This window comes from Amblyomma americanum, chromosome 8 (genome assembly GCF_052857255.1).
Source record: "Amblyomma americanum isolate KBUSLIRL-KWMA chromosome 8, ASM5285725v1, whole genome shotgun sequence".
NCBI lineage: Eukaryota > Metazoa > Arthropoda > Arachnida > Ixodida > Ixodidae > Amblyomma > Amblyomma americanum.
Window position 1 is genome coordinate 84,704,069 of NC_135504.1, and position 12,753 is coordinate 84,716,821.

General features: G+C 48.8%; 1 protein-coding gene across 1 annotated transcript; it reads right to left on the bottom strand.

Annotated features, from left to right (window-relative positions):
• Nucleotides 1–983: 983 nt before the first annotated feature.
• LOC144100489 (nucleoredoxin-like protein 2) lies at nucleotides 984–11,102 on the bottom strand. Its single transcript, XM_077633430.1, has 4 exons — nucleotides 10,939–11,102; nucleotides 7,685–7,880; nucleotides 2,481–2,584; nucleotides 984–1,315 (listed from the first exon to the last, which is right to left on the bottom strand). The coding sequence occupies exons 2-4, from the start codon at nucleotides 7,871–7,873 to the stop codon at nucleotides 1,171–1,173; spliced, it is 438 nt and encodes a 145-aa protein (XP_077489556.1). The 5' UTR covers nucleotides 7,874–7,880; nucleotides 10,939–11,102; the 3' UTR covers nucleotides 984–1,170.
• Nucleotides 11,103–12,753: the final 1,651 nt, after the last annotated feature.

A 12,753-nucleotide genomic window follows, 5' to 3' on the forward strand; every position in this document is an offset into this window, starting at 1 on the left:
ATATAATTACCTAATCAGTCCACATCAATGAAACTTTTAATTGATTACTTTTCATTCATCAAACGCTTTTCATTTTATTTCAAGTCTTTGTTTCGCCCTTTTGCACAATTATCTACTATTTCACCATCCACTACTCTTTTCCCGTCTTCTCACTAAATCGACGGCGCGCTATTTGGAAGTCTCAGTTTCGTTTTTTTACCTTAAACTCCCCCGTAAAGGGCATTACATAATGGGTATTTGACATTATTGACTCTAAATAACTAATCATCGTACTGACATATTTTTTGGGGGAATCCTCCTCGCATCATCGATTGCAATCATTCGTCTAGCGCTACCTCTTCTGATAACGTCACAATGCTGCGGACACCTTTTGGTGAGAGGTTTCGGCGACACGACCCCGCCGACATAGCCTAGAATTGCTTTGGCATTAATAAATGAGGGAATAAACGATGTGCGCACGCACGCAATTGCTAGGCATAAGACAGTTGTGCGGAAAAACTTGAGGCCGGAAGTAGCTGGCAGACGATTTTCCCATCGCTCTTTGCATTCACTTCGGAAACGCACCTCGCCTATACAGTCTCGCGGCACACCCAACTGATGGCACTAGGGTCGCTTGCAATGGTGTCATGATATAGAGTCGGCACGCGGCTTACCTGTTTCTCCACAGACATCGTCGGATGGGTAAAGTAACCTGACGCGACCTCCACGTGTGAGGTGGTATATATTTCGGAAGCTAGCGAAAGAAGGCAGTTCTCAGTGTTTAGAATACACTGATCGCTGCAGATCCTGAGGGTAGAGTATACACAATTTTGGCGCAGACGGCGAAAGGGGCTGTGACACATCCGGATGGTAACGTGCAGTTGCAACGTCAGTGGTGATGATTAAGCAGCTGCGTGTGTTATCGACGTCACGGCCTAGCCACGTGGAGCTGCATGACACATTTGCGTGTGGCACATAACTGCGTAGTAACATAAGACGAAGCCTGAAACTGCAAAACAATTTTAATATACATCACACGGATAGCAGGGCACAAAGCTCATTGTTCCAACATTTACGGAGCATAGCGCAAACATTTAATATTCTACGCGCGCTCTGGACGCCCTTATGCGTCGGCCCGAACTGAGCTGGATAATTATTGCATTTATTTGACGATGTGACTTGGTTCGTGGTTCATATGCAAGTGAGCCAGTCCTTAAAGGCCTGGAATCCTTTCGTCTGGACGTCCGGCCTGCCGTTGGCGCAGATGAGTGCGCCGTCCGCCTTGAGCACAACGAGAGTTGGTACGCCTGCGACCTTGTAGCGAGCCTTGAGCTTCCTGCGAAGAAGCATCTGCCTATGAATTGCCGCTGTCTGTTGTGGGCTGAAAGCAAAAACACCTGCGCGCTGTGCGATGTATGTATTATTATGTATTATTGAGAACCTCACAGTATTGATATTATTCCTGATCCACTACAACAGCACCTCGCATAGCCATTGGGCATACCATCAACTACCACCGAAAGGCATGGTATACCACCACACCATATTGCTCCACACTACACGACACCATTCCATTCATTGCTTTCAAGGACTGTCTTAAGATTGAAAGAATTATGTATTATTGACAGGCGTATAGCACACTAACCATTTCATTCTACGCACACGCAGCCCCACAGCACCACGTGAAGACGAGAAGGGGAAGGGCAGTCTGCACACCGCTCAGCTCATTCGGTGTGCCCTTCACTCGCACTGACTTCACTACGCTAGCAACACCGTGATTTGAGCGGCGTGACAAATAAGTACACATTATTCTCCTCATTTACGGAGAGGAGTGCCCTCCATAAGTAACCCACATTTCAGATTGATCTAAAAATTTCGAAAACGCAGTTACCGTCGACGCTGTGGCCGAACAAGTTTCTCCTACACCGCGCCAAAATAAATTCGCTTTCGTAAAGCTTGCAGGCAAAGCAACTCTTCCAGTACACGTAACTCGTCCAAATAGCGAAAGTGTGTTGGGCCGACTCGCCGAGGGTAACTGGGTTTTCGAAATTCTAAAAACTCATATGAAAATAATAGCTGCGGTGGGCTACGCGTCTCTCAGTAAATAAGAAGGCTATGATTTAACCAGACCACCAAGTTAACACGTCTTAGCTGCATTCCAATGCGCTACACCGCTCGAAGTGCGCCTAAACATTCCTGCGGTTTGTCGTGTGTAGGTTCTAAGATATTAGTCTGAGTTGATCCTTTTATTCACCGGTCTCAAGCCAGAAACTACAAATTTAATTCTGAATTTTCGCTACCTAAGCATAGGCAGTCCCACAGCACCACGTGAAGGGAGAAGGGGCAGGGGAGCCTGCATACCCTTCAGCCAACTCACTGGCTGTGCTCTTACAAGTGCACTGGGTTCCTTCACCAACAACAGCGTGATTTGAGCAGAAAATTAGTCCACACATAGAGGTCCCAAATATCTGTTGTGAAAAAGTGGACGGTATATTACTCACGACTGCAGATTATCGCCGTAGGGAACCGTAAGCCATTCTCCGTGGTGGGCATGGAAGTCGTCCTGCATTTCGGCCTGAGTTCGGTCCTGCGACACGAACACGATCTGCGTTGAGAAAGGGTTCTCATTAGCTGCTTTCCGCGTCGCAACCGCACCGATGGACAGGTATTCGGCGCGTTTCTTTTTTTTTAGTTTTGCGATAAACCTTTAAAATCAAAATTACGAGGGAATAAAATAAAGCCACCGCACTAAACATCTTTGATTACAGGTGCGAAAATAGACACAACACAAGGCATAAAGACGGGACGGAGCGCCACTAATAACTCTCCCAGTCTTTCTGCTTTGTGTTGTGTCTGTTTTCGCGCTTGTAACCAAAGATATACACTTACCAACCTGACCAAGGAGACGTTCCAACGCACTATGCCAACTAAGGTGCGTACTTTTGGGTTGAGGAAAACGAGATCGCCGAGACGCCAACCGTGCCGTTCTATTCCAGCCCAGGGAATGCCGGCACGAGCACGAGACGCGCGCCAGCCGCCGCGAGCCGCCCGCGGGCCGCCGCCCGCAGCCAAGCCAAGCCACGCAGACGCCTATCCACTGCATGTGGCTACAGCCTACAACACCTCCCCTGAAAGAAAAGCAACCTCTTGGGAGGAATGACGCAACGTCCACACTTGATGTGCCAGTGGGAGGCGAGACCACCGGCTGTTTGTGAATCTTTAGAAACTGAAGGCCCAGGGGGAGATTCCTCGTAGGAGGCGTCATCGCAAGTTGTTTGGGAATCTTCTTGAGAAACTGAATTCCCAGGTAGAGATTCGTCGTATACGACGTCTTGGTGGTCTCTCTCCTCTTTCGCAGGTTTGAGAAAAGGGATAAGATGGGTTCGATTTCGCCGTATAGTGTTGTTCTAAATATCAACTATATATGACCTAGGCTCACTTGCGGACGACACCGCGTTCCCTTTTCGCTTTAAGTCTGTAACACAGACTTCATCTCCTTCCAGAAGGGTCGGAAGTTGCCGTACGCTATGTCGTCTATCGTAATGTCTTCGTTTCTGTTCGCGGTATTGGGTTTCATAATTCCGAACTTTAGTGGCATCTGGCAAACGAGGAACAAGCCTTCCGGGAGTCAAATGAATCTTTGTCTGCAACCGCCTCCCCATCAATAGTTCAGAGGGGTGGTAGCGATTTTTCAATGGAGTTGACCTGTAGGACAAAAGGGTCAGGTACGGGTCTTGGGTCTTCACTGAGGTTTGATGATTTTTACCGCAGCCTCAGCGAGTACGTTACTCTGAGGGACGAGAACTGCAAACCATTATCGGAGACTACCACCTCTGGAATTCCTTGCCGGGCGAAAATTGATTTGCAGTGATTGATTACTGTGCTAAATGACAGCTTCTCTAGACGAGTCAGTTCCGGATATCTGGAGTAATAATCAGTCACGGTTAACCACTAGTTGCCATTGAAGAAGAACAGGTCCATTGCAACACTCTCCCACTGTCTTGGAGGAAACTCGAAGGACGAGACGGTTCCGATAAATCCACCTTCGCTTTGGGGTCCAGATGCTTCAACGATGTCAACCTGGCGTGACATGCAGACAGACGCGTAGTTGCCCGTTTTGTGGCAGCCCCTGCATACCCGCGTTCGCGCTGGGCACAGTGAGCGCGGGTGTCGTTCTTTCCCACACCAATGACACGATGATGGAACGCTGTCAGCTGGACGCGGATGTGGCCTTGATTCAAAGTGCTCTCGGCCGTCGTTGACGTGAACAGCTTTCGTGGGGTGCCTGGCTTGCTGTATGCCTGACGCAACTTTGTTGACGGTCAGCGTTTCGGGGTGAAGCTCGACTTGCTGCTGACGAACGCTTAATTTCGACCTGCCTGATACTCTCAAGCGCCTTCTGAAGAGTAACATCAGCGTCTGGTTTCAGTCTCGCTGACAATTTCTGGTCTTGAATGCCGACGACCAGTCTGTCTCGAACCAGCTCCTCTCGGAGGGTGCCGTACTCACAATAGTTGGAAAGCGTGTGAAGCGCCGTTACGAAGTCTTCCACGGATTCGCCGTCGTTTTGGACCCTCGTGTTAAAGCGTGCCCGTTCAAAAATGACGTTGCGCCGCGGCATGAAGTAGCTGCCGAACTGCTTTAGGACGACTTCTAAGTTCTGAGTGTTCCCACCCGGAGAGTTTGAAGGTTGCCAAGACGTCCTCGGCCTGGTCGCCCATCAAGTGAAGGAGCCTGTCGACCTGATGTGACCCCGATTTGTCGCAGAGAACGGAAGCCGTGTAGAAACGCGCGAACCGCTTCCTCCATTTCGGCCAGTCAGCAGGAGTCGTGAAGCAGAAGGCCTCGGGTGGTTGAATGACGAAGGACGCCATGTACTGGCCGCGTAGTCCAGGCCGTAGACGCTGCTGTGACGTGTGCCACCGTTGATGCGTATCCGAATGAGATGAAGCAGCCCCAGCTGGGCCTACTTTGGGAACTCCGTTACTTCTGACACCATGTTGGGTTGAGGAAAACGAGAGCGTTGAGACGCCAAACGGACAGTTCTATTCCAGCTCAGCGAATGCCGGCACGTGCACGAGACGCGCGCCAGCCGCCGCGAGCCGCCCGCGGGCCACCGCCCGCAGCCAAGCCAAGCCCGTGTTAAGGGTGTGATGCGATAGCGAAATGGGTTAATTCCCGTATATGCAGAAGGTCATTCCTCTCCTGGCTCAGTGGTGCAGCGGTCAAGCAATGCGCCACTGCCCTGCGATGGCAGGTACTCCCAGCGGTGGGCTTGTGCGGCCTAGGAGGTTGCTCTTCCCCGAGTGGTCATTCATTCATTTAACCGCCACCTGCCTTAGTGGAAAGTTTGCTCACTATCCCGTGGGCAGGCTGTGATGAAGCCGCAAGGTCACGTGACTTAGGTGGCCCACCTACGTCCCGGATTGCTGTCCGGGCACAACCTGCCGGAGTCAGAGTCATGCTCGTGATTTTTCGCTTACGACGCCGACAACTCCGACGCCGCATTTTGTGCGTAACGGGGACTTTAACGCGACAGCATTAAAAAGCATTAGCAGCACTGAAATTTAAGGAATCGTATTTCGCGCGAGAGTAGGCATTTCTTGCACTGCGTGCCACTAGTGTGAGGTGGGTTACAAGCCTACTCTAAGGCCTTTATAAGAAATGAAATACTGAATTGCGGAGGGCAATTAAGACTGCCTCCGTGATTTGAATGGTAAAGCATTGTTTGACTTTGAGTTCTGTTACGAGGTTCTTTACAAATTTCTTGCTTTGTAATGATAGATTTATTCATTAGCAAACATTGTAAGACAAGGCGTTCGCTATGTTCACCTTTACTCGCCAAGAAGCAACGTGGTCTCAAGGTCCTCGGTTCAACGGCACGACGAAACAGCGCTGACGGACGGGACGGAAGAGACAGACACATGCGCTGTCTCCTCTTCCGTCCCGTCCGTCAGCGCTGTTCCATCGTACCGTTCGACATGAACCAACCAGCCCGACTCAGCCCTCTCCTTGGACTCATTGGTTCTGCTCGCGATACCTTAGGAAGCAATTTTATTTTTCTTTTGCTGTAGACGTCACTATTAGATGGCCTACTGATGACGTCACGCGAGATATGGTGACTTCACAAGGGAGTTTCCGGACCACTGCAGCTGGTCAACGCCGTCGGATTTCGCTGCCGATAAACCATAAAAGTCTTTCGAATTGAAAAATAAATGTTCTGGCTCGCATTGCATGTATAGCAAAGTGTCTATAGTAAGCCACATATTTCCTTGGCAGTGCATAGAATGCTACATACCGTCAAAAAGTTAGGCAGCAAGACAGTGCGCCTGGCAGCCCGGCGTGTTTCTCTCTCCACGGCTGCTTTGCTACGTGGCTAGTGTAGCTGGCGCCATATATGGTAGCTTCTTGTAACGTAGAAATGAGCAGCAAATTCATTCAAGTCAAGCAAACTCCTTTTTAGATTATCTTTCAAACGTTGAAGTTGGCGGTCTTATTAGAAATATTCCTCAAAATAAATAACGCGCATTACTAGTAACTATGCTTTAAGAGAAAACTGGGAACTGGAACACGGTACTGCAGTCTGCATGGAGGAAGGAAAAATTTGTCGTAGTCTGCTTCGAAAGAAGACGAGCGCGTTTCGGCTCCGTAGCTTCTGCTCCACGTGCCAAAAACTGTAGTCGCAGATTCTCCCTACTACTTGGCAGTGCGATACGTTTGGGACAGCTTTTTCTCGTTTGTTCATCCTGTTCTTTGTTCCCCCTGTTCAGTTCAAGCGTTTGCATCGTGATGCAGTTGTCACGACATATCTTGGCAAAACATGCGTCTTTTAGACTCTGGCCATGCAAAGCTCAAGATCAACACCGCTTGACAATTACCTTCAACCAGGAGCAGGGGCGCAGGTGTGGCTGTGACGTGAAATAACGCGCCGCAGCTGCGCTCGGTCCTCGCCGCTGCCTCCCTCGCCTTGAGTGATACCTGAGCCACCGCTCGCCGAATCAGGTGCTCACCACAGTGTAGAGGGACAAAATAAATAGTGGCTGGCTGGCAAAGCCTTGCTAGACGACGTCTTGGCTGAACAGCGCACCGGGCCCTCGCGGCAAACGATTTGCAATCGAAGGCAAGCAGAGTCGGATCATCCGGCTGATGCAGCTCGGAGACAGGCTCCGTTACAGCGAAAACGCTTGGCATACGACACGGAGACGGCTGAGGAAAAAAGAGCGGAGACTGGATAAAAGCCACCACAAAGTGCGTGAACGAAAGAACAGAAAACGCTTAGCCTAAGCCGCTGCCTCTGCTTCGCTTACAACGAAGCCAAGGCAAAACCGGAGCAAAGCCGTGCCTAACCTTTCTTAACCAGGCGTAGCCAAGGTTTTCGCTCGTTTGACTAGGTCCAGCCGGGTACAACCATGGCTAATTATTAGATAGCGGACTCATAGGTGCTTTTAATGCATATGGTGTGTCGAGAGAACCTCGGTAGTTGCCCAACAAAATGAATTTCAATATACTTCAGTGCAAGGGGTTGTCTGATGATCTTAGAATTTGGCCACACAAGGCTTCATTAGGGCAGTGACCTTGTCGTCTCGCTGATTTTGGCTACGGCGTTCTACTGCTGCTACTCAAGGTTAGAGCCCCACCACTTGGCTTCATTTGAACTGCGGCTGGTGAACCTTACGGGATCGTGGTTCAGTAGAGTAGCGCTTACCTCGATAGGGAGCCCGTGTTGCTTGACTTCCCGGTAGGCGTCGGCCAGCATGGGCGTGAAGGTGCGGCACGGTTCGCACCACTGGGCCGAGAAGTAGATGCAGATGATGCGCTTGTTGCGCAAAGCCACTTCGGCCGCGATGCTGGTACCGTTCTTGGTCAGCAGCAGTTTGTCCCGGAGCAGCTCCATCCACGACCTAATTTCGGGCGCAAAAAAGTGACTGAGGTTGAAACACTAGGTGGGCGTTTACGTGAATGCGAAAGAATTCATTGACTTAAAGAAGTTTGACGTAAAAGTCTTCAACCTAAAGGACTTTCACATATGTAATATTTAGTAAATACAGCGTGTTTCACGTACGTTGAATCAAGGATTTAAAAAAAGTGGCGCACTGATGCTGGGTGACACCAAATACATATTGTTTCCGGTCGTGTGGTGCTCCTCAAAGTATATTTTAGTTCCGCTTGATAAGTTACTTACCTTGGATTAATTATGAAACAAAAATTATGTTCACGTTGGGGTCAGTTCAGTTTCGGTGAGTTGTAGAGGAGGTTACGAAACAACCGGATTACTTTTTGTAGCAGCATATATTCTACGAGGTCCGGGCCACCGCGGTGACTGAGTGGTTATGGCGCTCGGCTGCCGGCCCGAAATACGCGGGTTCGATCCCAGCCGCGGCGGTCGAATTTCGATGGAGGCGAAATCCTAGAGACCCATGTGCTGTGCGCTGTGAGTGCACGTAAAAGAACCCCAGGTGGTCGAAATTTCCGTAGGCATTCACTACGGCGTCTCTCATAGCCTGAGTTGCTTTGGGACGTTAAACCCCCATAAATCATCTACGTGGTCCTTTATTCCAGTATTTAAATAAATCCAGCAAAATAATAATAAAAAACCACTCGGTTGCGTTCTTGCGTTACCGTAATGTAGCACTGCCAAGGGCGTCATGACTGCACAAAGCGTGCTTGCTTAGTGTCTCTCGAAGTGAGCGGCCGACGGCTCTTCAGCATAGTCTTGAAGTCAGCACATTCTTCCGTGATCTGCGATAAGTAACAAGCAGATCGCCGACAGCCAATTCTGGCGAAGCTTCTGTTGAGCCCTCGCATAGGCAAAGCAAAAATCTAAGTGAAGGCAATGGAGGGTCGTATTTCAAGGTAGCCTCTGTTTTACTACTTTTATCATTTTGCAGCCAATCGAACTGAGCGGCGGCCGCTCACTTGGGAACTGTTAGCGCGCACGTTTCGTTCGTTCAAAACACGGTTGGCAGCGCTGGAATAGGGCAGCGTACGAGCGCAGTCACATGTTTTTTTCATATTTCGCGGTATTTTTTTAAATGCCCCAAAAAAGGACCACGCACGAGATACGTTGCCGCAAGAAACTGAATCGCTTCTTTCTTAACCCCTTCTACAACTTAAGGGTTCGCATGGGACCCTATGAATAGTAGAAAATTACATAATTAATATTACTTCATTATTAATTAGTGGAAATAAAACTATTGTCAGGAGCGCCACACGACGGGAAACAGTCGTTACTTTCGTCCAGCTCAACTGAGCGGCTTTTCTTTTAATCCTTGGTTCACGTTACACGTTACGTGAAACACCATGCATATCTTACCACATTTATATCCTTCAACTTAAAGGCCTTTATCTTGAAGGGCTTTACAGTAAAGGCTTCGACCTAAAGGTTCTGAAGGCTTTCAACCTAATGGCTTTTATATTCGCCATTGTTATTAGCGACTCTTATATTTATTTAGTAACGTCCCTAATTATTCCAAAACTACCACTATCCCTAATTATCCCTATTCCAAATACAAATTTCTTGTCTCATGTCTTGTTTCATTGCCTATGATCCCCGAATTAGTCTTCAGGACTACTGCTGAGGGCATGCTGTGCCATGGTGACATCATTGGTATTTTCGGATCAATTTGCTCTCGCATTAAAAACGAAGCTGATTGTGCTGCACAGAAGGCAAACTACAGTCCATATAAGCGGTGAGATTCACAGGAACGGAATTTGGTAGAGCGGCTACGAGCATGGTACCAGTGGCTGGCCGATTTTGATGGAAACGTGAAGATAGCCGAGTCATGGTGGCCAGCGCGAGAGAGTCACGAATAGCGGCGGCAGATTATGTGAGCCGCACTTGCGCTCGGCATTCGTAAATATCCCGCTAGATCATAACGCATTGACGGGAGACACACGGGAGCGCCGAAGCCGACATGATGTAGCAAAATATCATTAGCTATTACACCCGTATTAATGGGGATGGCTGCTAGCTGGTTGACATTGTGTGTTTCCAATTATATCATTTGATTTGAATGCGGCTGTCACGCATGGGGGCTGACGATTGCGGTTTGGTTGTGGGTGGGATATAACGGTGCTATATGGGACGAGCAGCGTGTCGTCAAGGGCTTGAACGTATCGCGTAGCGCGTTTGTGGTGAGCGTCCCAATAAAATTCGCCCGGTTTTCGCCCCGGCACAGATCTGTGGCTCTTGCCTTCCGCTACACGCAGCGTTGTGACTACGACATTGAGCTTCGGCTACATCCACGGCCGTCCTTAAACGGGGAGTGATACCTTCGACGAAGAGAGCAATGCAATGCGAGACTACCAAGTGATTCAGCAGTCATCAGCTAATAACACGCACAGGGAAGCAGCACACTCATTTCGCTTCGTCTCCAGCAAACAGCGGCCGCACTACATCGATATGTGAGCCCAAAAAGGCTCGTTCTCAGCATAAGGACTGCGGGGTACTGAGCCACCGCCCAAGGTCCAGACAGTAGAATTTTAGCAAAGTACAGAAGGGAATTGTGCTGAGCCACCGCCGAAGGTCCAGACAGTAGAAGTTTAGCAAAGTACAGAAGGGAATTCACCTGATCTGTGATTCATCTAGAAGGTTCTTATTTATCTCGGCTAAATCGTGTAGTGGTCAGTGGACAGGGGGTTCATTCGCGGCACTCGTTTGCACTGCCACTGAATTCCTCAGCAGACCCTAAGAATCACCAGAGCACAACCAACTCGCTTCCAGCCACCATCTTTGGACGCAGAGCAGATATGCATGGGGCAGGCGACTTTTCACTGTGTTTCGACGAGCTTAACATTGCCTCAGAATGAACGAGATTGATAAGAACTGCTACCAATAGTTCACTCGCAAAACTCAACTCGGTCAGGACGTATACGCTGAAGGGTTAGGTGCAGCGGCCTTCACGACATGTAGAGTCCGAGCGCAATGGAAGACAATGTTGGCAACGCCGATAGACTGACCGGATCAACCTCTGGGTCGTGGCTAGATGCCCAACACGGTGCAGTGCGTGCCTCGAGGAGCCTGTGCCCACAGAATGACGCTGCGCTCACAGGTAGGCGTGAGATACTTCTGCGACACGCCAGTGTTTGCTCCAAAAGCCCTAGAAGCGACGGAAGATCGCGAGGACAGACCAGCGTCTTCTTCTTTACCTCAGTGAGCGCTTTTTCATCGTCTTTCTCAATGCTTGCCTTTCACAGATCCGTGTCTACAGCCACACTATAGTCACTGCCCAGTAGAAAAAACTTTTTAATTTAATTCGGAGCCAATTAAAGCCGCCAAAAGGTCAGTCGGCTTTTCGGGCTATGGAACCAGCTGGCCTGTGTTTTTTCTGCATCGGATTGAATCAACTGATAATTTTGTTCTCTACTCCACTTAGTACACCCGCAAGGCGTGGAACAGTAAGAGGGACAACGAGGAGGCAGATTATAAAGTGATGTTCTTTTCGCTCAAGAAGGAAAATCTAATTAAAGAGAATAAATGGGGCCCCCAGTTTTTGGCCAATTCTCCTTTGTGGGCACGTGCCATTGTGTAAGGGTAACAACAACAACAACAAAACGGGGCCATGACTCTGACGCGCGAAACTGTTCAATGACAAATAAAGAATATCGAAAAAAAAAGAGATAAGCAAGACGTGGTTTTATCTAGCCTAGAGTCCTTGCGAATGTAGCTGTTGGCAATGAGAAATTCTTTACAGAAGAAATTCTAACTTGAGTCTGCTTTGCCCCTTTTCGACCCTTGAAAAGAACCATCCAATTAGTGCCGTTACAAAAATAAAAGCCAGCTTCATAAACACCATAACCCAGGTAGCACATGACAGTGGGTCAATATTAGAATCCGTTAGCAAAGCTTGGCTATAAGCCGGCCCAGAGTTCCCAACGAACACCTGATATTGGCTGAACCACTCACTAACACATGCAATGACCTTCGCTTTTCTAGCACTGGTTGTGCCGTCATCAAATAATGGCTATCATGGGCCACTCTGGCCAGAATTCAACCACTCTTTGCCAATGGTGCATTTGGCATTTTGGAATGATGGCTATTACGGGCCATGTTAGCCAGAGTTCCCTACTGTTTGCCATAATTTGGGATGCCATTCTATAGAAAGCTGCCGATATTGGCCTGTCTTTGCCACCACTCATTTAGTGTTAAAACCATACTGGCAAACGCTGGTCCACTTTGTGCCCTCTGCTAATTGGACAAGGCAACGTTCAAGACTTGCACAACGGAGAGAAACGGTTAATAACTTTTCGAACTCGTAACAATTGACTCGAGCTCTCTATAAGTGGTTTGAGACCTCTATAGGCCTGCCTCATCTCAGTTTAACTATAATTGGCGTGTATATGCGGCCAAAGTAGATGTTTAACCATAATCCTTGAGATCAAAAACATGCTCCTGGAGGACATTATAGAATTTGAGCAGTATTAGACCAGTACCCCTGTGCTATTACTCTCCTATTACTACTGCAATTCTATCAGAGTGCCCATGTTACGCGGACTTATAAGTCGCATTTCAGCCAAATTGTATTCCGCACATCGAATGGCATTCGGACCAAACGGAGTTCTAAGGTGCTTCACAACAATTTCCAAAAGTGTTCGCTTACTGTATAGCAATGGTGCTGCTGCCGTGGAGTTTTGTTCTGTCCGTTCGCTGATTATGAGTGGTACAACGACGTGTCGACGACTTAGCTGGTGGCCAGTGGACTGGGCATATTCCGCCACGCCACAGATAAACCGGTCTCTCACATAAGACCCACCACGACACCATCCAGACCAACC

Excerpts from the sequence above, each read along its gene's own strand:
- LOC144100489 (XM_077633430.1), bottom strand. The coding sequence starts at position 7,873 with ATGGAGCTGCTCCGGGACAAACTGCTGCTGACCAAGAACGGTACCAGC. Across the intron at positions 2,585-7,684 it reads AACACGGGCTCCCTATCGAG|ATCGTGTTCGTGTCGCAGGA; the intron begins GTAAGCGCTACT and ends TTCTCAACGCAG. Across the intron at positions 1,316-2,480 it reads TACGGCGATAATCTGCAGTC|GAAGCTCAAGGCTCGCTACA; the intron begins GTGAGTAATATA and ends GCTTCTTCGCAG.